The 25,271-nt window shown below is 42.7% G+C and overlaps 1 protein-coding gene and 1 long non-coding RNA gene across 10 annotated transcripts in view; both read right to left on the bottom strand.

The window, feature by feature from the left end:
- Window positions 1-25,271, bottom strand: part of ASAP1 (ArfGAP with SH3 domain, ankyrin repeat and PH domain 1) — a 398,854-nt gene that overhangs the window by 289,738 nt on the left and 83,845 nt on the right. For 7 of the 9 annotated variants that reach the window (XM_043507341.1, XM_043507340.1, XM_043507342.1 and 4 more), the window contains exons 2-3: window positions 16,858-16,944; window positions 5,971-6,100 (exon numbers count right to left, since the gene is read on the bottom strand). In XM_043507341.1, coding sequence (XP_043363276.1) covers window positions 5,971-6,100; window positions 16,858-16,916 — 189 coding nt within the window. In that variant the 5' untranslated portion in view covers window positions 16,917-16,944. Of the gene's footprint in view, window positions 1-5,970; window positions 6,101-6,391; window positions 6,575-16,857; window positions 16,945-25,271 lie in introns of those variants that run through there. The other 2 variants (XM_038389551.2, XM_038389549.2) reach the window with 2 other exon arrangements.
- On the bottom strand, window positions 8,211-14,631 carry LOC122458595. The gene is made up of 3 exons (XR_006278648.1): window positions 14,571-14,631; window positions 12,347-12,398; window positions 8,211-11,085 (listed from the first exon to the last, which is right to left on the bottom strand). It is a non-coding gene; the product is annotated as an uncharacterized LOC122458595 (long non-coding RNA).

The following is a 25,271-nucleotide window of genomic DNA, read 5'->3' as shown; positions in this document are numbered from 1 at the left end:
GGTTTAAAAACAAACAAAAGGAAATATTTTTTCACAAAATGCACAGTCAACCTGCGGAACTCCCTGCCAGAGGATGCTGTGAAGACCAAGACTATAACAGGGATCAAAAAAGAACTAAATAAGTTCATGGAGGATAGGTCCATCAATGGCTATTAGCCAGGATGGGCAGTAATGGTGTCCCCAGCCTCTGTTTGCGAGAACCTGGGAATGGGCGACAGGGATGGATCACTTGATGATTACCCGTTCTGTTCATTCCCTCTGGGGCACTTGGCGTTGGCCACTGTTGGCAGACAAGATACTGAGCTAGATGGATCTTTGGTCTAACCCAGTATGGCCGTCTTATGTTCTTAACTATAGGCATGCTACAATGTCTAACATACAGAATCACATTACCTATACCATAATGAATTTAAAGTAGTTTTAGCACTACATGAGCTTTGGAGTCATCCTGCCAGTTTTTGTCATTTTACAATCCTATTTTTTAATGTCTTTCTAAACTAAAGCAGAAAGTAACCAGCAGTACAGGATAAACAAGTTTTAAAAACAACAACATTTCACCTTCCTGTCTCATCTTAGATATAACATTTAATTGTAGCAGAGAAATTTTCAGAACTTTGCTTCTTTTAAGTTGTCACATACTGTGCTGTAATTGGGACCATGAAGTATACTATTCCCAGACTATTTGATTAAATATCTATTTACTATTTTATTGATGGAGTGTGTATTAGTGCAGTGGTTCTCAAAGTCGGTCCGCCGCTTGTTCAGGGAAAGCCCCTGGCAGGCCGGACTAGTTTGTTTACCTGCCGCATCCACAGGTTCGGCCGATTGCGGCTCCCACTGGCCATGGTTCGCCACTCCAGGCCAATGGGGGGCTGCAGGAAGCGGCGCGGGCCAAGGGACATGCTGGCCGCCCTTCTTGCAGCCCCCAATTGGCCTGGAGCCGCGAACCGCAGCCAGTGGGAGCCGCGAACCGCAGCCAGTGGGAGCCGCGAACCGCAGCCAGTGGGAGCCGCGAACCGCAGCCAGTGGGAGCCGCGATCGGCCGAACCTGCGGACGAGGCAGGTAAACAAACCGGTCCGGCCCGCCAGGGGCTTTCCCTGATCAAGCAGCAGACCAGCTTTGAGAACCACTGTATTAGTGTATCTACGGGAGGAAAAGCACTGTTAATATTTTTATATATAGATATGAAATGTTCATAGTGCTTTTATGGTATATTACAACAAAATTCTACCAGAGACAAGAACAGACAGCAAAACATGTGAAACAGAAAATTATTTTGGCACTCATGTTTTGTAGTTACCCAACATCACCTTTCATCCCATCTAAGCAGTTCCTAAATTTACCTACAAATATAGCTTTATGAGATTACTACTACTGAAAAATCCTGCAGACCTGAGAAAGTGCTCACAGTTTTAAACTTCTCTTTACTATTATTCAGTGAAATGTGATATTTAACTCAAATTGCAAGAGTGCTACAGAAATTTACAGTAAAGTAGTCATCGGAAGCAATTGTTAGTGGTGAAGGCTATGTCATAAATTCAAATCCAGACCAGATCAGTAGAGACAGAAAATCATAATCTGATGGCTGTTTAGCAGCCCATATAGAGTGAGTTTGGAGTCTTGGTCTAGTTTTAATATACAAATGACCATCTGACAAACCCCACCAAAAATACACATAGTGCACCAGCTGTCAGCCTTAAAAGAGAGATTAAAGACCGTGTGGTAATGATGACCAAGTTACCCTTTCACTGCAGACGTCTTCCTCCAGTTTAGGATTGAGGCACATTGGCAAGGTAGTGAAGAGAGCCTTGCATTGCTACTGCACATTTGAAACTTGTGCTGTGAATAGTTGTTTTCATTCCCCAAGATTCAAATAAGCTGGAACTTTTCACAAATACTGAATTCACACATATTACTTTTAATGATAGAAAATTGTTTCAGTAATTTGGTTCATCAGGCTATTTGATTTAAAAGCATGCTTGCCAAGAACAAAACTGAGAGACTACACTTGAACAGATCAGATCTATACTCACAACTAGTGCCCATACACTATCCTATCCTATGCCTTCAATAACTTGTATATTGTCTTGTGGTATGACTACATACACCCAATGTTCTAACAGCCCATCAACTTTATATATAATTTATATAGAAACTACTGTGCAATACTCCCACAGAAAAATAAAGTTACAATGATAGCTCTGGCAAGGATATTTCTGTGACTTTAACATTATGTCAAGAAAAATCTTTGTGTGAAAATACCAAAACATTCCAAGTTTTGTTGAACAAAAACTATCACCATAAAATTTAATTTTCTCTTAAATCCTTCATTCTCCTATCAATATAAACGTGTAAATATCGGTAACACCCTTATTTTACCTTTAGTAGGAATTACCACATTTATTGATGAAATAATTACTTTAGATAATCTCACATACTTTAAATTAAACCAATAGTTTATATAATGAGTCCTGCAATTCTCTTTGCATGTGTTACCTGATAAAATACTTTTTTACAAGTATTGAAGATTCACGCAGTTTTGATTTAACAGAGCTCACGTGGTCTGTTTTAGTTTCCTGACGAGATGAGAAGACCTCACAAGATCAGGTTTTTGTGTGGAAACACTTGTGAAATTTAAAATCTGTTTTCCATTAATATTCTGTAACATTCTCTTAAAACAGACTGTACCTTAAAACAGACATTCCTGCCTTTAAGTTCATTTACTAGAATATTGAAAAATGCAAACAGTCTCAAAGTGAATTTAAGATTTTGAACTAATATGTGCTCAACTTTACTGACTACAAGGGTTCCATGCTGCGTACCAGTGCGTAATTGCTGTTTTCTCACTGACAGAATCTCACATTACATTTAGTTTTACTTAAATATGATTTACAGAGAAAACTGAAATACACAAGAGTACTTTACAGAGTCCTTCTTAGTCTTCTGATGTTGTCTCGTGATGTTCACCATCTGCTAAAAACGTACCAAATTATGGCATATATATACTGGAGTCATTTGATAACAATTTCTTCTCCAATTTTTCACCTGATCCCAGGCATAATATTGCCATCCTATCAAATCACAGATTCATAGATATTAAGGTCAGAAGGGACCATTATGATCATCTAGTCTGACCTCCTGCATAATGTAGGCCACAGAATCTCATCCTGCGAAAAACCTCTCACCTATGTCTGCGCTATTGAAGTCTCAAATCAAGACTTCAAGAAGTAGAGAATTCTCCAGCAAGTGACCTGTGCCCCATGCTACAGAGGAAGGTGAAAAACCTCCAGGGCCTCTTCCAATCTGCCCTGGAGAAAAATTCCTTCCCGACCCCAAATATGGCGATCAGCTAAACTCTGAGCATATAGGCAAGAGTCACCAAATCTCGAATCTCCAATAGCCAATGAAGATAGCTTCTGGAATCCAGTTAACATGATATGAAAGGAGTCACAAATGAATATATATCAGTGTATTAAGGCAGCTGAATAAGCTACACTCTGGCTTCTTGCATGGGGGAAAAAATACATGAGGGAACCCTAGTTAAGCTAGCCAATAAATTCCATTACCCTTTCTCCCACTTAAGTATACAGGCCATCAGTTATGACATGGAAATGAGGAATTCACATTTCAATGATGCCTTATTGGCACTGATTGTGAATGTGGAAAAAAAAAATCAGAGCAGTTTTGTCACCGTCTTAATGAGACAAAATACTGATGCAATTGTTGATTAGAAAGAAGGTGGGCATTACATTAATTTTGGGAGGGCACTACACAGAACGGGTCATGTCAAAAGGTTTAATTCTCCTACTGTGGATAAACCAAGTTTTTAAACAAACTATCACTTTTAAAAAAAAAGTGAGAATGCAGTTTCCCTACAAAGTCTTTATATGGGGTAATCCACCTATCTAAATTTTTCACTTTCTTTGCAAGTCACTCCCATGCCCCAACTTCTATGACTTAAGAATCAAGTTAAATATCTTTTAAGTACCCAACAGAACAGTTTACTGGTTTGCCTTCTCCTCCCTCTGCCCCCTCAAAGACTTTCCTAAAAGTTACTGTAACTTCAAAAGTAACCCCATTTAACCTAAAGTGCTGATCTATTAAAGAAAGCATGCAGAATACATACAGTTTCACAAAAAAATCCCCAAACTATCAATGCAAATATAAACAATGCTCATTACTGATCCTCTTATGAAAAAGTCAGTGTACAAAGTAATGTATTTCACCAAAACAGATATTATATATTCCAAAGGTCCAAGATTTGTACTATCATTACATAATGGTGCAACATATGGCATATTAAACTTATCTATTCTGACTGCTGAATAGGGTCTCCTACCTATTTTTTTTTTAACTAGAAAGTCACAACTGAGACTGTTGGTATATTTTTCTTATTATATAAATGTTATATTGTATTTGAAGTACATCTATACTTACCCAAAAGTTGTCAGTGAAAGAGAATATCAATGTTGGATGTGAGTAGTTCTATGAAATTTTACTTTAACTCTTATCACTGCCTTTGGAGATGTAGCTTTCAAGAACCATCATCTGTACTACCAAACATATATAATAATGACTGTCCCTATTTCAGACCGTTGAAAACAGAAGGGTGCAATATTGTCAAGTGCAGAACAGAACAAACTAGATTTCTGACAATTGTACAAGTGTACAAGTATAAGACATACCATCTTACAAAATGATTCATCTTCAAGTAAGAAATAAGTTATATAAAAGGTTGATCACTGCCACAGATTTAAAAAGAAAAGGGATGTTAATGCAATTGTATTCATCCAGTAATTCTATTACCACTCTATTACCTAAAAGTTATGGTAGAAAAGAATAGTTCCACTATAGTTTTGAACATAGGGAATGTTAATTAATTGTAATCTTACAGAATTACGTTTTGTATACACAAGACTACCAAAAGAACGTCATGATTAATACTATTCCTTTGCATACCACACAAGACATTTTGTCTCCTATTAGTCCTCAGCAAAATTTTGTAATATAGAGAGAATCGACACAATCTATCTTCTAGTCTGTATATAGCTCTTGAAACATGTGAGTTGAAATGTTAAGAAAATCATCATAGGGAACTGAGAGCTGAGAACTTTCAAACTAAGATAATAAACGTTTCACTTTGTTAAACGGCAATATACTATCAACTTTGACCTAATATAGGGAAGAGAAGGTTTTACATTGTCTTTCTTTTGTCAGTCTTGTCCCTAAAATATCTACTACACTTGTCCCATTCATCATAAAAACATACTGAAAATCATGATGTCACAAGTGACAGATGCAGATCACAAGATGCAACAACGCCATCTCTGCAACTACACAATACATCCAGTTCCCTGAGTACCCTTCCAAGTTGCTCAAATAGGGGGGGTAGGTTTAAGTACCAACAATACATGTATAACTTCCGGCTGCTAGGCTGAATGGGATGAAACCAAATTGACAATTCTATTGCATCGTTTTTGCTTTCCCTTGACCCACAGTTTCTTTCCAATTTATCTCCTCACCCTACATTCATCTCTTCACCCTGCCTCACTTCTGAAGCAGATTCCTTCTGCGGTTTTCCCCCAGCCATCACACTCTTTGCTGGTCCCTGCCAAGCAGAATGGATCTACCACTACGCTGCCCAAGAGCATACAGCCTCCATTCCTCCAACCTCAGACAATTCTTCAACTGCTGCCACCACAGAAAGGCAAAATCTGCGTGTGTTGTTGAAGAAGTTCATGCAACCTTGACTGTTTGACACATGCAGGCTTCAGCCCTCAGAGGTTTAAAAGGCGCGTTGCGTGCATGTGAAGGATGAAACCTGGCGGCGGGCTACCACCATTAAAAGAATGACTGAAAGGAGAGTATATTACATGCCATCGCCACTAGCCCCTGGGCCCGGGGGGGGGGGGGGTGCCACTCCCCCTGTCCCACTACAGCTTCTGCGGGGCGAGGCGGGGATTCTTTACCTCCTCCAGCAGCGTGACCGTGTTCCTGCAGTTCTGCAGCCGGGTCGTGAAGCTGGAGGTGGTCGGAGAGTTGTAATCCTCCGTGGTCTCCGCGATGAACTCGGGCACGGTGATCTGGTCCGGCATGATCCTGCCCGGTGGGGATGAGGAAACAGAAGCGGGGGGGGGGAGAGAGGGAAAAGAGGGGGTTAAATACAACGCAGCGAGACACGGAGCATCCACCAGCAGAGCCGGAGAGGCAGGAGCTCCTCTGCCCGGCTCCCTGCGGACGGGGGGGGGGGTCTCCCCCCGGCCGGCTCAGCCCCTGCCCGCCCGCGCCGGGAGGGGGTGCTGTGGCCAGCTCTCCCGCTCGCGCTCGGGGCTGAGGAGGCGCCTCGCTCGCCGCTGTCCCGGGGAGGGGGCTGGGAAGTTGAGCACTAACTTGTGCGGCTGCGGCCCCCGGCCGGGGGAGGGGGGAGAAGAAGGAGGAGGAGGAGGAGGAGGAGGGGGGGGGGAAGCGGCGGCGTTGGCGGCTCCGGAGAGTTACTCGGGCTCCAGCCGCCTCTGACAGCCCCTGCGTGAGTGACACTGGGCTCAACAACCCTCCCTCCCCCAGCCGTTACGTGGGCAAACGAGGAAGTGCTCTGCGCCTGCGCCGAACTCGGCCGACGGGCGCGCGCCACCCCGGAGCAGCCCAGCGCGAGAGCCAGAGGGCGCGCTCCGGGCCAGGCTGGAGCCTCGCGCGCGCGCGCGCGCTCGTGCAGGCGGCCTCCCTGCGTTAGGACCTTGGGTTTCAGACCGGCCGACAGATTGAGGGCGTCGAAGGGGGAGCGGAGCCGCGCCGGGCGGGGCTCTACTCCTTCTATGGGCACCCGCTGCTGCTGGTAGCCCGGGCTGGGCTTGGGCATCCCTCCCCCGCCCCCACAAAGCAACGCCGGCATCCCCTGTCCACGCGCTGCCCTCCGTGCAATGGGGCGGGCTCGGTGCCGGCTCTCCTGGCTGAGCAGTGGGAGCCAGCGGCTTCGTCCTGTGTTGTTGGAAATAGACGTCGGAGCGCATGTCTGCGCAGCGGATGGGGGGGATGCTATTATTTGTCTTGTTGTTTGCAGTCCAAGCACACACATAAGGAAGCGGGCAAGAGCTCAGGAAGGAAGAATATAAGTGATACACTAAAAAAAAAAAAAAAAAAAAAAAGCAACCGTAGGACAGATTTCAGCAGGGAAAGGGCCCACAGATTTCTCATTTTCTCTGACACGACAGATGGTCTTCCTTCATCAGTCTGACCCATGCTAGCGCTACCCATCCATATAGTCTAGTCCCCTCCTGACAGAATTGCACAGTTATTCTGTATTACTTAAACAGCCCCATAAGATGATTTCATAAGGAATGTCATCTCATGTTAATAGTCTGACCAAACATAAGAACAAGTTTAAATTCCAGCAACATCTTGGCATCAGTTAATATGATTGTCACCCAGCAAGGCACAGATCAATGAATTGCTAGTCTAGTTCCTGGATGAATCCCAAGCTATCTAATCAGCTGAAGATAAATCTCAAGGGCAAGGCTGTAGATATATATATGTATATATTTTTAAATGTCCATCACAGCCATCAAATTAAAATGCTTTTGCTGTTTTTGGCACTCATAAATCCTTGTGCTGCAAGCATTTTATGATGGGGGGGGGGGGAAGGGGCAAATTAAGATATTTCATATCTCAATAAGATTATGTTCCTGATTAAATAGTCCAGGCAAACTGATTATATTGATTTTCTCCCCCACAGCCTCCACTTTTCATTGATGGTAAGACATATGGGGCACCTGTTTATATGATCACAAAATATAAACAACATTTTTAAATAAAATTAATTACATATGTGAATCCTTGAAAATTATGCTACTTTCAAAAAGAGCTATACCTGTATTTTTAATACTGAAAAGACTATTGTAGTGCATAGATCACCATTATTCCCATCTGAATAAATTAAAACAGCAGGAGTAGCCTGACATTTTCCAAAACCATACAAAGGATTTCTGGGATACACTTAGCAACTTCATGTCTAAAGTTATATAACCCATAAAACTTTCAGAGGTGATATTTTTAAATACAGTAATATTTCTAAATAAGGGAAAATACCTTTTCTGCATTGTTTTTCCATGTAACTTTAGGAATTAACCTAATGAAAAGAACAGCTGCTTTTTAAAATTTCTCTTAAATTTTTATTTCTGTACATGTCTTTTTAAAAAAAAACAAAAACCAAACAAAACAAAAAACCTAGGCTTAGGAGGCCTAAATAATCACCAACCGCATCTGCTGTTTCAGTCAGATTTGTATTTTATGATGCGTGGAGCCCCGCTCTTCCTATGACCTGCCAGAGCAAGAGCTGAACATTGAGAATGAAGTAAACGCATGTATTCTTAAAAACTTCCCTAAAATGAACATTGTGTAGGTGCCCATTCAAAAGTTTCTTCACATAATACTCCATATAAAGTAAGTGCACTGCTGTAAATCACACATAGGTTTTAAAGTAGATTCGCATGTAATCCTAAAAATGTTCCTACATTTAAAAAAAAAATCAATATAATAGTGCAATTTTTGGATAAATATTAAAACCAGAAGTATCTGATTTGTGCCTACCCATAAATACATGTTCTCAGTATGGTTTGCATCCCTTCCCTGCCAGAAAAATATGAGCAGTGCTGAAACAGTCCTGACTAAACAAGTTTCTTTCTTTGATCATGGTGCCTTAGCAGCAGCCCTCCATGTGTATTTATTCACATGGCCTGGCTTTCCTCCACATAGATGTAAGGGCTGTAAGACTGAGCCCTACAATCGAGGAGGAGCACTCACTCTCATGTACTTTTCACTAATAAGCTGGCAGAGTCAGGCAGTTGGATAGCACAGACTTGCCGGGGGAGGACTAGCATTGGAAACTGAAGTGATGATATAAGCTTCTGAAAACCTGTAACCACTGAAGCCATAGAGTCAGAGTCCCTGGGCCAGATCATCCAGTCAGCTGAGTGTTGCATTCATGCAGCTGACAGGATGATTAGGCTCTAGTTATATGTTTCGGGGGCGGATTTTAAAAAGAGAGAGTGAGACAGAGAATTAAGAGCCCTAAGAAAAGTAGGGTTCAAATTTTCCCTAGAAAAGGGACCCATCCAGAAAGATACAATGTTCCCTCTCAACTCCCACTGAATTCACAGGTACTGCTCAGTACTTTGCAGGATGAGGCCAAGACCATTCAAAAACAAAACACACACAAAACAATGGACTAACAATAATGGGATTGTAATAAAACAAAAAAAATTATGGAGCTATTTTGTAACCATGTTCTCTTTGAAGGTGACCAGCTGTTGTCCCTTTTAGAGAGCCCTGGGACTTGCTCACAGATGGATTACAAGTAGCACATAGATTGTAGCTGTCTGCTGTTTCTAGCCTTTATTGACATTTTCTTTGTAGCCTAAGGCTTTCAATTCTGAATATCAGCGTTGAGATGTTTGTCACAACTGCCCTCGTGGAAAGTCCCTGGTGGGTACAGAAGACATCAGCATTTATCAAAAAAAGATTGGAGCTCTTGTTTCAAAATGCTGTAATTCCACTGCTTGGGTGCTTTCTGAGTCCATGTTTAATTAATAAACTCTCTCAATAGGCTGTTCTTAATAAGACAGAAAAAAAAGTAAATGAACTACAGTATCTTTGAGCTGGTCTTGCAATCAACATGCCTGTGTAAATGGTAGGTGTATATCACTGATGCTATTATTATAAATAATTTATATCACCATAGTTCTTGGGGGCCAGCGCCCCATTGTGCTAGACACAGAACAAAAAAAAATATAACAAAGAGATGGTCCCTGTCCCAAAGATCCCCATTTTAAGACAAAAGACAGTGTGAAGACAATTACTGTGAGTCAGTTATGACCAGTGTAATAAACAGCAGTCACAGATACCACTTGCCTCACTATTGTGAAGCATTTTGGAAACATCATGACAGAGGTTGTTTTTTAGGAGAAACTGAAAGGAGTATAACAGAGTGTGTTACAGATATTTACAGGAAGTTCTTACAGTGTCTAATGTAGAGGCATCAGAAAAAGCACAAGACTGTTTATCCAAAATTTTGACAAATGGGCAATCAAGGAGGGTATTGTTGGTGCAGTGGGAGTTTAAATCTCTGTAGCATGTAAGAGACGATGGGTAGGGCTGGAGTAGACTAGAAGGGTCTTAAGGTGAAAGACAGTTTGTTCATGATGCAGTGGAAAAAAAACGGAGACAGGAGGAATGCAAGAAGGGAGAGGAAGGTGATCTTTACAGCAGTGTTTTGAATGGATATAAGTAGGGTATGAAGGCCAGAGAGGAGGAGATTTCAATAGTCAAAGTGCAAGAAGGAGGATGTGGATAAAAGTGTTTTAGGTGTGTGGATGGAATGGAAAGGCTGGATCTTGGAGATGTTATACAGGAAGAAATTGCAACATTCAGACACAGCCTGCATATAATGGTTTTAGAGAGAGGGATGCCCAGATTATAAAACAAATTTCCAATTTGCATAATTGTATTCTTCAGTTTCAATCAAAAGTATTCAATATTATTCTTCTCTTCTTGTTCTAATCTATTGTATAGTGTTGCTCTATGCTTAAAACAGCTATACCATTTCATCCCAGAGCATTTTCATACTGGATTCTTTGGTATCTCTCAGGAAGAAAAACTTTATGTATATAAAGTATTATGGTTATATATGTATAGGTTAAGTCTCATAACATGCAAAGAACTTCCACTACCTTTAAGAAGAAATACACATGTATATCTATGTGCATTAGAAAATCCGGTAATATGTCTAAAATTGCAACTGCTATAATTTTGGTTGTATGCTGAGGCTGCAGATAACAGTTAAATAAATACATAAAATTAAAGCAAGGATGAATTTGGCTTGTTATTTGCAAGTATGGTATCAGCTGTACCAAGATTCAGTACATATTTTTGTAAATAGGTTGCACATAGCTTGAATGTTCTATTTATTATTTACATAAGGATATGTAATATCTACTTTGTGCTTGACCTTGAAATGTTTTGTTCAATTCAGGAGCAATTTCACCTTTAGAAACAGTGTCCTAGCACCAGCATGTTCAAGCAGCTGACTCAACCTTGTGTGAAAGGTAAGAAAAATGCATTTTAAATACAGCATGTTTATACTTTTAATATCACATGAAATGCACCATGTACTCACAGTAAAAGGCTACATCTGTTTTAAATGTTGAAGCCTACACCACATATTGACATTAGTGCTAATTTGCGATAAGGAAACCGATATGATAAATTGCAAAGAGCCTTCACTAAACAGACTAAGGGATATGACATTTACAAACAAATCTTTGAAATTATTGTTATTTTTGGCACATAATAATAGGGTGCCTTTACAATCAAAGAAAGCAGCTGTCGTTCTACCTCTATAACTCCATTTATAAACAAAAAACAAAAATCTGATCAAACTTCTGATTGACATGATGTGTTTTTAAATTACATCATCCAGCAGCCTGGCTTGTGGAATACATAAGCTGCCTCAATGTTTTTTTGTTACTCCTGTCTGGCTGTTTTTGATACTGGCATCAGCTGATTTCAATTTTCAAAGTGACAACTTCAAGTATTTCTCTTTACTTGGTGTTTAGAAATTAGATAAGGAAACATAGGCAGCTTTCTTGGAAATTACTATTTCAGTTTCAGAGCATATTTTCAGCAATAGTGAGGTAAACAAAAAGGCCCTTTTTACAGTCTTTCAATATTAATATGATAGGAAAAAAGGATCCATTGTTTTCCCATTATAGATGACATTTTAGTAACATTAAATTCTGTCATTTTAATACTATGTGTTTATGAAAAAGATCAAATAAAAACAACTGATTACATATTTTGCATGTTGTCCACTTTATCTTTAATATCCTGTGATAGGGGCTTATGCTAATGGTGGATGACCTCAAATTGCTCTGTCAGAAAGCAGTTGAAAGCAAAAACCCTGAAAACTAAATAGAGCATTAAGTTACATGAGATTAAGCTGACTAATTTGCTGATTCAGTTGTGCCTTTGTTTTTGGTGTTGTCATGAAAGATCAAGAGTCATACAGACAATTGCATAATGGCATTCCAGACTCATAGTAACAACAAGCAGCAATAGTCTATTCTTTGGCTCCTCGATATCCTGCCAAAATAAAAACAGAGCAAATAGGAACTAACCCCAAGTGGTACCAGGAATGATGCCACAGAAGATGTTCCCTTGTTATTACTGTAGGTGTGTTGAATATTGTATTCTTTGATTGCAGATGCTCCCTTTAAAGAAACTCTCTCTAATTCACAGGAAAGATAATTGTGGGATGAGGGGAAAGAGCTTAGATTAAACAGGGCTTTCCCTTACCTTAAAGAATCTATAGAAGATAAAACTCCAGAGTATATTCCGTTGAAGGGCACTATTTATGGAGGGAAAAAATCTTGTTAAAGTTGATTGCTGGGAAAACAGCCATGAGTTGAGCTCCTTGGTGTATTTGTCTTCTGGCAAACTTGACCCTTGTCTGGAGTGGAGTGCAGATGGTAAACCGCAAAGACCACCTGAGCAGTGACAAGTGCACTGTGGGACAATAGTGGAAGGATTGTCCCTATTGGGACTATTATGCCTGCAACCACCATAAATTGCAACCCCCCTGCATTGGGGAAGAGTAGCACAGCAAGGAGGCACAAAATGGTTACTCTTCCTTGGATCAAATTTGTTCTGAACCATGGTGCGACTGCCCAGGCATTTGTGTATGCTGTGGAACAGACCTGCTCGGGCTGGGGAGTTGGCGGGGAGAAATGCAAATATTGGTTAGCATGTGTATCAACAAGGCCAGTGAATTGCATTTGCATAATGAAAGGGGAAAATAGTATAACCCTGAATCTGGTTCATTTCCTCTTTGTATTAGAAAGTGATAGCAACAGGTCTTGAAGAAGGGCACAAGTAGCCAGGCTGAGTTTTCAATATGAGAAACTGTGCTGACTAAAAACAGAGAAAGGTGTGGCAAAAATTAACAGGTTTTCAGGGCAGCTAGTGCAGTAGGCTTCTCCAGAATAAAAAAAACTGAAATAGTTCTTCAAACCATATTGCAAACATTTCAGTATTTTCTGTCTGTTATAGAGGGAGTGATTCTGCTACATCCCTATCTAAGCAGTTCCCCCAGTCCTACTGGGGCAATTGAACAAACACTGATGGTAATGCAAGTTTTGGCTGCCTAGACCCTGCACATTCAGGCCCACATGGAGAGGCAGTATGGTCACTGGATAGGGGATTGGGCTAAGAGTGTGTCTACACGCCTGCTGGGAAGTGTAATCCCAGCTCATGTAGACATATGCTAGCTCTACTTGAGCTAGCACACTACAAACAACAGCGTGGCTGCAAAAGCACAGACAATGGCTTGGCTAGCCAGCTGACTATCATCCTGTCCAAGGTCCTTTTGCAGCTAGCTTGAGCTACCACCCATGCTGCTGTGCTACACTGCTATTCTGAGCATGATAGGACAAGCAGAGCTAATGCATGTACATCTACCTGAGTTGGAAATTACACCTCCCAGCTGTAACACAGACACCCTAAGGTTACATTCTGCGTGGCAGCTAGTTGTGTGCTTTCCAGAATGCTAAAAATAGTAGTGTAACCAAGGTAGCCTGGACAGCAATGCAGGTTAGCTAAGTATAAGCCCACTGGACCCCTGGGTACATATTCGGGTGGCCAGCCCAAGTTGCTGTGCTACCTCTGGCTACACTGCTGTTTTCAGTGTGATAGCTCAAGCAAGCCAGTGCTTGCCTCTCTACTCATGTTGGGAAACATGTTCCCAGCTGCAATGTAGCCATACCCTTAGAGTCAGGAAGCCTGGTTCTGTTACTGAACTGCTATTTCTCCTTGGGCAATTCACTACCTTATACATCAGTTTCTTCATCTGTAAAATGGGGATATAATGAAATTTGATTCCTGAGTTAAAGTGCTTTGAGATTGACAGATGAAAAGTACTATAAGAGTGAAGTCTTATTATTTATTCATATTATAATATTATTGTAAAAAATTATGTAACAATGAGAAGCACTCAGATCAAAGCATTTAAGCACTGCTTGTCTTGATAAACAAAAAGGACTTGCAGGCAAATAAAAGGGCTATTTTCCAGATGAAGTTAGTGATGTGCAGATGTAAGACACAAACTTCGTTACAGTTCTAACCGATTCCAATCCAATAGTAATAGTAGTTGTATTACAGCAGTGTGCAATGGTTTAATGAAGATCAGGGTCCCATTGTTCTAGGCTATACACAAACACATAGGAAGATGTGTCCTAAAAAACGGTTTTTATAAGAACTTATCCCATTAAGACCCCAATCCTGCAAACATTCACATCTGTGGGTCCAATGAGTTCAAGCAGATGAAATCCAAGCGATGGCTTATAGTGTTGAATGAACACTCTTGTCTGTTTGCTTAATTTCTTAAGCAGCATATCATTATACTGATGATAAAATGAGTATACAGATATGAGAAAGTATAGGAAAGGCCCCTCCAACCACTTTATTTAATGATATATCTGCATTTGCTTTATATAAACTCTATTTCCAGGAATTTATAACTCACCTAAAAATAGTCACTCCAGACTTGAACTTGGCATACAAAGTTGGGAGCAATTTTGTTGTTGCCGTTATAAATTTTTCAAAAAAAAAAATCTGTTTTGTCTGTTTATGTGCAAAACCTGAAGCATTTGAAGCATGCCAGTTTCAGAACACAAAGGTCTGCCATAACTCAGAGGTTTGGTTTTAAAATTAAGTCCTGGGTGTTTACAGTCTACAATATAGATTAAGCCATGCTTCTATTTCTAAACTAGAACAGGGCAGCTGGATAGCTTAGGGCAGAGGTGGGCAAACTACTGGCCACATCTGGCCCGCGGGACCCTCCTGCCGACCCCTGAGCTACTGGCCCAGGAGGCTAGCCCCCAGCCCCTCCCTTGTTGTTCCCCATCCCCACAGCTTCAGCTCACTGTGCCACCAGTGCAATGCTCTGGGCAGCAGGGCTGCGAGCTCTTGCTGGGCAGTGCAGCTGAGGAGCCTGACCAGTGATCTGTGCTGCGTGGTGGTGTGGCTGGTTCCAGCCTGGTGGCGTGGCTGCTTGTCCTGGTGCTCTGGGCAGCATGACTGTAGCGCCGTCAGCCACCAGTGCTCCAGGCAGCACTGTAAGGGGGCAGGGAGCAGCGGTTGGATAGAGGACAGGGGAGTTCGGGGTGGTAGTCAGGGGGCGGGGGTGTGGATGGGGTCGGGGCGGTCAGAAGGCAGGGAACGAGAGGTTGAATGGGACGGCGGGGAGCAGTCAGGGAGAAGGGGTGGTTGGATGGGGCAGGGGTTGGGGGGGCAATCAGGAATGAGAGGAGGGGTTGGATAGGGCAGTGGTGGTCAGTCAGGGGACAGGAACGGGTGGGGGGTTGGATGGGGCAGAAATCCCAGGGGGGCCATCAGGGGGCAAGAAGCGGGGAGGGGGGGTCAGATGGGAGCAGGGGCCAGGCCATGCCTGGCTGTTTGGGGAGGCACAGCATCCCCTAACCAGCCCTCCATACAATTTCGGAAACCCGATGTGGTCCTCAGGCCAAAAAGTTTGCCTGCCCCAGCTTAGGGTATGTCTACCCTGCAATAAAAGACCCTCAGCTTGGCTGGGGCTTGGGCTTTGAGACCATAAAATTGCAGTGTAGTCAACTGGGTTCAAGTTGGGAGCCTGGGCTCTGACACCCTGGAAGCAGGAGGGTGGCCTTTGAAACATTAGTTGAAGTTTTTTATGCCTTAATTTTCCTAGCTTTTCATGAAGTAGTTTTGTTTTTTTTTTTAAAATAGGAATAGTCTGATATTTGTTTTAAAATTATCCTAAATCCATATCCAACTAGATATTTTTAAAAGCATGTTATTTACCTGCTAGGCCATGTCAGTTTATTTTTTAAAATCATATGCAGTAGCAAACTTTTAAAAAAAATAAACTGGCATGGCCTAGCAGATAAATTACATACTTTTAAAAATGCCTAGTTGTATAGCTGCATGCTTATAAAAATATGGACTTAATCTGATTTTTAGGCTATTCCATTTACCTGTGTGTGATATGAGATCAACCCACCCCACTCAGGGCTCTAAAATAGACTAAAGACTCATGCGTCACAATAGCTGGATCTAGTGAGTGAAGGGAGGCTCAAATTTCAGCCTTAACCCTGAATTTTGTAGTCACTCGTGGGTTCAAGTAAGGATCTCCAGGCAATCTGAATGTAGCTTATTGTAGTTTAATGAATTACAGTGCAAACTTTAAAACAGAGTACTCACCATTCAGAGACTGAATAAACAAAAGCATATTTAGAGAACTGTGTGCTGTTCTACATTCTACGTCACCAAAAGGAATAAGAGTCTGCTCTTTAAAACCCCCACACAAGTCCTAGCAGCACTGCAAACGCCTTGCAGGCGGATTTAAAATGTGTGCTTTTTAAAAGTTAAATGAGCGTTATTTTCCAGATCAGCATGCACTTCATGAGGTACAAACTGCTACTTTTTAGGTTCCTTTTGTTAAGCAGCTTTGAAATACATCTATACAATGCAAAGTGTAATATTTTATGTATATTAACATTTTCTCTATTGTGTGTTTAAAGTCATAATTGTCTAAAACGGATTATTGAGTAATGCTTTTGGCCTTCCCCTGAGAAGCACCATTTGTGATTAGTCCAAACTAGCAAAAAAACAGAAAAGGAAGAATTGTCAAATATTGCAACTGGTATCGCCATGAACCAGTACCCAGATTGGTTGGTTGTTTTTTGTTTTGTTTTGTTTTGTTTTGTTTTTTAAAAGGTAGCAAATACTAGAAAATTATTATTTTGACCTAAAATTTCATTTTGCTTTCTTACCGATTCCATAATGAATCTCTTGAAGAAAAACTTGAAAGCCTGGAGGCTGAAGATCTCATGTCTCATTTGTCACCACAAGAAAACTACCTACACCAGGAGAAAAAGTGAGAAAAGTAATTAATAGTGAACAGAGCTATGGAACTTGCAAGGTCACTTTTTAAAACTTTAAGTTTGAAATAGTGTCCAAAAATCTATGAATGCCTCAGTAACAAGACTCACTGTCAAAAAAATTCAACATAAGTTACTTAGTTACTTTGCAATAAATAATTATACTTGTTTTATTGTACTTGATGTTGCAAGTACTCTTCACAAGACACAGACCGATTAGAAAATCCCCATTGAGGCAACATTAGATATTGCTAAGAGAGAGCCTTTTCAGCTTCCTGGGAAAAAACTTTATGCATAGAATTTGGCAATTATTTATTTAGCTGTATTATAGGTGGGGCTGATAGCACTGCATATAATTAAGCTTGCCTGACATTTCCCATTATAAAACTCTGTTTTTGGTTGCTTATACCTTTGCCAAAGTTTAACTCTTTGGGCTGAAATTTTCCAAGCCTGGTGTCTACTGTGGACTGAAATTGTTTGGAAATTTTCAGCAAAAACAGTTCAGCTATTTCTGAGAAAGAGACTAAGAAAATTATATTGTTTTACCTTGTGTGACAAAGTTCCTCCTCCACCTTGGTGGGTCCTGCACTTTTTGGCGGATTTGCTCGCCTTAGAGATTCACAGCAGCCCGCAGTTTGGCTGCTTCTGCTAGAGGCTCAAACCTGCCATTCACCCAGCTAACTTCATCACTGGCCAGCATGGGGGAAACGGAGAACAATCCCTGCAGTCTCTGTGTCCCACCTAGTGGGTTGGGGACAAGCCAGATCCCTTTCCAAATTAGACCTTCCCTTCTGGTGTTCCTCACAGAGCAGGTCAACTCCTCCTGTATCTGATCAGGGGATGGGGGGAATCCAGGCCCACCCTCTACACGGGTTCTAGCCCAGGGCCCTGTGGATAGCAGCTGTCTACTCTGTCCCCTGTATCAACTGTGTGACAACTACAACTCCCTAGGCTATTTCCCCACGTCCTTCCCCCAGCACCTTCTTTATCCTCACTGCAGGATCTTCCTCCTGAAGCCTGATCACACTTGTACTCTTCAGTCCTCCAGCATCATACCGTATCATTCCTTCCATACCCATACCCACACCCCCCACTAACTGATGGGAAGTCCTTTTTAAACCAGGTGTCCTGGTTAGCCTACCTGACATAATTGATTCTAGTAAGTTCTTAATTGGCTCCAGATGTCTTAATTAGCTTGCCTGTATTAATTGGTTCTAGCAGGTTCCTGATTGCTCTAGGGCAGCCCTTGCTCTGGTCACTCAGGAAACAGAAAACTATTACTCCAGTGGCCAGTATATTTGTCCTCTACCAGACTCCTGTACCCCACTGGTCTGGGTCTATCACACTTGTTAAAAAAAATTCTTGAGACCTTAGAAAATTTCTAGCACCTCTATGCTTTTGAGCAGACTTGAAATTTGACAGGGGAAGGGGTGGTGGTGGTGGTGACGGCACTTGTGTCAGTAATGTGCTCTGCCTGTGAAAATCTGCCCAAATGTGGCCAAGTTATAAGGGTCTGAAAATTCATAAGTTGCACATTTAGTAGACATATATTTAACTTTCATTGCTAAAATTTCTACATATTGCATCCTTTCTGAGCACCTAATGCTCAAAGCTCCGAGTGCTAGCCAGACTGCGCATGCACCATCCCCACAGAGTACCCAAGCATGCTCCATCCCCTCACGGTTCCTACATGTGACAGGACTGCACATGTGCCATCCTGGGGCTAGAGGGGCTAAGCCAGACTTTCCCTGTAATACCTGTTCCAGGCCCAGGACTGGAATTGAGAGCAGAGAGTCTGTCTCTTCTGTGCTCTCAGTGACACCTCCCACTCCACCTGCACTCAGGAAAGTGGAGGAGGAACCATCTGATTTGACTGTTGAGGGGACAAAAGCCAGATCGGGGAGGAGGAAAAGGAGCAGACTGGGACAATGTGACTAGTGAGACTTCGAGTTTGGCAGGGAGGAAGAAGAGACTGGGACTGGATGGACAGAGAGACTGGGACAAGAAGCCAGGCAGGAGGTAGAAACTGAGGTTAGATGAGAAGCCTGAAGGGCAAAATAGGTCTGGGACCTAGCTGTAGGGGAAGGAGGAGGAAGAGGAAAGACAGATCTGATGTGAAGCCCAGAGAGGGGAACTAGGACTTGCTTGGCAAGGACAATGGAACTGTGTGGGGAAGGAAAACGGGACTTGGACATGGAGCCAGGATATGGAAGAAACAGGGACAGGTTGAAGGGAACAGGGCAGAAAGGGTCAAGCTTGCAGGGAAACAGGATGAATCTGTGCCCACTAGAGTGCACTCCCCTCCAAAATCTGGAATGGAAGCCAAAAATTCCTGAGTCTCACCCTTCCCCTGGTATCATGAAATATTTCTGAAACCCACTGACAAAGTGTGTGGCTCCTCCCCCACTAGTGCTACCCGTTGCTCCATTAGCTCAAGTGGCAGAGGTCAGTGTGGTCGAAATAAAGATTCCAATCTTGCCTATGAAACATGCATATCAGTATGATGCCACATGATGGGATTTCGGGGGGGGGTGTTCAGTTTGCTTTTTTAAAAACTTGGCGAATGTTAAAATAAAGTTAAAAGAGCATTTAAATTGTGAAGTCAAGTTCTCAAAAATTAAGAAATGTCACATTTAAGGTAGCCAATGCCGCCTTGGTCCCCTTGTACATATGCATTATGGTAGCCTTTAACTGCTTGATCATAAATATACTTTCTTCATTCAGTGAGTCTCCTTTTTTACAAAAAGAAAAGGAGTACTTGTGGCACCTTAGAGACTAACACATTTATTTGAGCATAAGCTTTTGTGAGCTACAGCTCACTTCATCGGATGCCATCTGTAGCTTTAGCTCACGAAAGCTTATGCTCAAATAAATTTGTTAGTCTCTATGGTGCCACAAGTACTCCTTTTCTTTTTGCCAATACAGACTAACACGGCTGCTACTCTGAAACCTGTTCTTTTTTTACCACTCCTCCCAGTTTAATGTCATCTGCAAACTTGCCGAGGGTGCAATCCACGCCATCCTCCAGTTCATTAATGAAGGTATTGAACAAAACCGGCCCCAGGACTGATCCTTGGGGCACTTCACTTGATACCAGCTGTCAACTAGACATGGAGCCATTGATCACTACCCGTTGAACCTGACGGTCTAGCCAGATTTCTATCCACTTTATAGTCCATTCATCCAGTCCATGCTTCTTTAACTTGCTTCCAAAAATACTGTGGGAGACTGTGTCAGAAGCTTTGCTAAAGGCAAGGAATAACACGTCCACTGCTTTCCCTTCATCCACAGAGTCAGTTATCTCATCATAGAAGGCAATTAGATTAGTCAGGCATGACTTGCCCTTGGTGAATCCATGCTGACTGTTCCTGATCACTTTCTTCTCCTCTAAGTGCTTCAGAATTGATTCCTTGAGGACCTGCTCCATGATTTTTTTTCCAGGGACTGAGGTGAAGCTGACTGGCCTGTAGTTCCCCTGAATCCTCCTTCTTCTCTTTTTTAAAGATGGGCACTACATTAGCCTTTTTCCAGTTGTCTGAGACCTCCCCCGATTGCCATGAGTTTTCAAAGATAATGGCCAATGGCTCTGTAATCACATCCACCAACTCCTTTAGCACTCTCGGATGCAGCACATCTGACCCCATGGACTTGTGCTCGTCCAGCTTTTCTAAATAGTCCCAAACCACTTCTTTCTCCACAGAGGGCTGGTCACCTCCTCCCCATGCTGTGCTGCCCAGTGCAGTAGTCTGGGAGCTGACCTTGTTCGTGAAGACAGAGGCAAAAAAAGCATTGAGTACATTAGCTTTTTCCACATCTTCTGTCACTAGGTTGCCTCCCGCATTCAGTAAGGGGCCCACAATTTCCTTGACTTTTTTTTTTTTATTGCTAACATACCTGAAGAAACCCTTCTTGTTACTCTTAACATCTCTTGCTAGCTGTAACTCCAAGTGTGATTTGGCCTTCCTGATTTCACTCCTGCATGCCTGAGCAATATTTTTATACTCCTGCCTGGTCATTTGTACAATCTTCAACTTCTTGTAAGCTTCTATTTTGTGTTTAAGACCAGCAAGGATTTCATTGTTAAGCCAAGCTGGTCTCCTGCCATATTTACTATTCTTTCTACACATCGGGATGGTTTGTTCCTATAACCTCAATAAGGATTCTTTAAAATACAGCCAGCTCTCCTGGACTCCTTTCCCCCTCATGTTGTTCTCCCAGGGGATCCTGCCCATCAGTTCCCTGAGGGAGTCAAAGTCTGCTTTTCTGAAGTCCAGGGTCCGTATTCTGCTGCTCTCCTTTCTTCCCTGTGTCAGGATCCTGAATTCGATCATCTCATGGTCATTGCCTCCCAGGTTCCCCTCCACTTTTGCTTCCCCTACTAATTCTTCCTGGTTTGTGAGCAGCAGGTCAAGAAGAGCTCTGCCCCTATTTGGTTCTTCCAGCACTTGCACCAGGAAATTGTCTCCTACACTTTCCAAAAACTTCCTGGATTGTCTGTGCACCTCTGTATTGCTCTCCCAGCAGATATCAGGGTGACTGAAGTCTCCCATGAGAACCAGCCTGCAATCTAGAAATTCCATTAGTTGCTGGAAGAAAGCCACGTCCACCTCATCCCTCTGGTCTGGTGATCTATAGCAGACTCCCACCATGACATCACCCTTGTTGCTCACACTTCTAAACTTAATCCACAGACTCTCAGGTTTTTCTGAAGTTTCATACCGGAGCTCTGAGCAGTCATACTGCTCTCTTACATACAATGCAACTCCCCCATCTTTTCTGCCCTGGCTGTCCTTCCTGAACAGTTTATATCCATCCATGACAGTACTCCAGTCATGTGAGTTATCCCACCAAGTCTCTGTTATTCCAATCACATCATAATTCCTTGACTGTGCCAGGACTTCCAGTTCTCCCTGCTTGTTTCCCAGGCTTCTTGCATTTGTGTATAGGCATTTAAGATAACTCGCTGATCATCCCACTTTCTCAGTATGAGGCAGAAGCCCTCCCCTCTCAGGCGCTCCTGCTCGTGCTTCCTCCCGGTATCCCACTTCCCCACTTACCTCAGGGCTTTGCTCTCCTTCCCCCAGTGAACCTAGTTTAAAGCCCTCTTCACTAGGTTAGCCAGCCTGCTTGCAAAGATGCTGTTCCCTCTTTTCGTTAGGTGGAGCCTGTCTCTGCCTCGCACTCCTCCTTCTTGGAACACCATCCCATGGTCAAAGAATCCAAAGCCTTCTCTCCGACACCACCTGCATGGCCATTCATTTACTTCCATGATTCGATGGTCTCTACCCAGGCCTTTTCCTTCCTCAGGGAGGATGGATGAGACCACCACCTGTGCCTCAAAAACTCCTTTATCCTTCTTCCCAGAGCCACGTAGTCTGCAGTGATCCGCTCAAGGTCATTCTTGGCTGTATCATTGGTGCCCATGTGGAGAAGTAGGAAGGGGTAGCAATCTGAGGGCTTGATGAGTCTTGGCAGTCTCTCCATCACATCGTGAATCCTAGCTCCAGGCAAGCAGCAGACTTCTTGGTTTTCCTGGTCAGGGCAGCAGATAGATGACTCAGTCCCCCTGAGGAGGGAGTCCCAGACTACCACTACCTGCCTCCTTCTCTTGGGAGCGGTGGTCATGGAACTCCCTTCCCTAAGACAGTGCATCTCATGCCTTCCAATCGGCGGAGTTTCTTTCTGCTCCCTTCCCTCAGGATGTATCATCTAGTCCACTCTCCATATTAGTACCTGTGGAGAGAACATGAAAATGGTTGCTTACCTGTATCTGCATTGCTGGTACATGGATGCTCCCCTTTCTTCTTCTGGAGGTCACATACTGCCAAATTTCTTCACCATCCTTCTGTCCCCACTGAGCAGCCTGCTCTGACTCTTCAGAATCTTCTGCCTGTAGAGCATATCCTGACGTCTGTCCAGGAAATCTTCAGTTTCTCTTTTGCATTGCAGGGTCAACACTTGTTTCTCCAGACCTTGAACTTTCTCTTCCAATAAGAGCTTGGCTCAAGGGAGGAAAAACAGTGCAGTGGATAGGGCATTAGTCTAGGGGCTTGGGAGACCCTTGTTCATCTGCCAAAGTCTTCCTGTGTGACACTGCACAAATCAGTTTGGGTCAGATGCACAAAGGTATGTATGTGCTTACATGCCCTGGATAGCTAGACAACAATAACGGCTAAGAGTAACGATCACAGTCGACAAGTATCTGAGGGACTTGGATTCCAAGAAGAGGAGGAGGATTGCTCAAGGAGAGATGAAAGAAGGGACCATAACTAAGTGAAATGGAATGATATTAAAAAGATAAATTAAGACTTGATATCAGTTAAGATGTACTAATGACAATAGTAAATTCCATTAGGACCCAATTCAGGAAAGCAATTAAGCATTTACCTAACTTTAAATACAAATAATTTGACTGAAATCAGTAGTACTACTTACATGCCATGCTAAATCAAGGTCTTAGAATCTAGATCATAGGATAGTCTCCCAACTGAAGTGGTGGTGGTCCTGTCCTTTGAAGTTAGATTTGATCAAGTGGTAGAAAATACAGATGAATTATAAGACTGGAATATATAAATTGAGAGGCCATGCCAAGTGTATGTAGTGGTAGTCATGCAAGAAGCTTTGGGATTGTGTAAAAAGAAAGGGAGTACTTATGGCACCGTAGAGACTAACGAATTTATTTGAGCATAAGCTTTCGTGAGCTACAGCTCACTTCATTGGATGCATTCGGTGGAAAATACAGTGGGGAGATTTATATACACACACACAGAGAACATGAAACAATGGGTTTTATTGTACACACTGTAAGGAGAGTGATCACTTAAGATGAGCCATCACCAGCAGCAGGGGAGGAAAGGAGGAAAACCTTTCATGGTGACAAGCAAGGTGATCCATTTCCAGCAGTTAACAAGAACGTCTGAGGAACAGTGGGGGGTGGGGTGGGGGGAGAAATAACATGGGGAAATAGTTTTACTTTGTGTAATGAGTGATCCACTCCCAGTCTCTATTCAAGCCTAAGTTAATTGTATCCAGTTTGCAAATTATTTCCAATTCAGCAGTCTCTCGCTGGAGTCTGTTTTTGAAGTTTTTTTTTTGAAGGATAGCCACTCTCAGGTCTGTAATCGAGTGACTGGAGAGATTGAAGTGTTCTCCAACTGGTTTTTTAATGTTATAATTCAAAGTTGTAGATCCTTGATGATGCACTGGAGAGGTTTCAGTTGGGGGTTGAAGGTGATGGCTAGTGGCGTTCTGTTATTTTCTTTGTTGGGCCTGTCCTGTAGTAGGTGACTTCTGGGTGCTCTTCTGGCTCTGTCAGTCTGTTTCTTCACTTCAGCAGGTGGGTATTGTAGTTGTAAGAATGCATGATAGTGATCTTGTAGGTGTTTGTCTCTGTCTGAGGGGTTGGAACAAATGCGGTTATATCGTAGAGCTTAGCTGTAGACAATGGATCGTGTGGTGTGATCTGGATGAAAGCTAGAGGCATGTAGATAGGAATAGCGGTCAGTAGGTTTCCGATATAGGGTGGTGTTTATGTGACCATTGCTTATTAGCACCGTAGTGTCCAGGAAGTGGATCTCTTGTGTGGACTCGTCCAGGCTGAGGTTGATGGTGGGATGGAAATTGTTGAAATCATGGTGCAATTCCTCAAGGGCTTCTTTTCCATGGGTCAAGATGATGAAGATGTCATCAATGTAGCGCAAGTAGAGTAGGGGCATTAGGAGATGAGAGCTGAGGAAGCGTTGTTCTAAGTCAGCCATAAAAATATTGGCATACTGTGGGGCCATGCGGGTACCCATCGCAGTGCCGCTGACTTGAAGGTATACATTGTCCCCAAATGTGAAATAGTTATGGGTGAGGACAAAGTCACAAAGTTCAGCCACCAGGTTAGCCGTGACATTATCGGGGATACTGTTCCTGATGGCTTGTAGCCCATCTTTGTGTGGAATGTTGGTGTCGAGGGCTTCTACATCCATAGTGGCTAGGATGGTGTTTTCAGGAAGATCACCGATGGATTGTAGTTTCCTCAGGAAGTCAGTGGTGTCTCGAAGATAGCTGGGAGTGCTGGTAACGTAGGGCCTGAGGAGGGAGTCTACATAGCCAGACAATCCTGCTGTCAGGGTGCCAATGCCTGAGATGATGGGGCGTCCAGGATTTCCAGGTTTATGGATCTTGGGTAGCAGACAGAATACCCCAGGTTGGGGTTCCAGGCGTGTGTCTGTGCGGATTTGTTCTTGTGCTTTTTCAGGGAGTTTCTTGAGCAAATGCTGTAGTTTCTTTTGGTAACCCTCAGTGGGAACAGAGGGTAA

This window comes from Dermochelys coriacea, chromosome 2 (genome assembly GCF_009764565.3).
Source record: "Dermochelys coriacea isolate rDerCor1 chromosome 2, rDerCor1.pri.v4, whole genome shotgun sequence".
Lineage (NCBI taxonomy): Eukaryota > Metazoa > Chordata > Testudines > Dermochelyidae > Dermochelys > Dermochelys coriacea.
The sequence above is the reverse complement of the archived record's forward strand: the minus strand, read 5'-3'. Positions and strand labels throughout refer to the sequence as shown.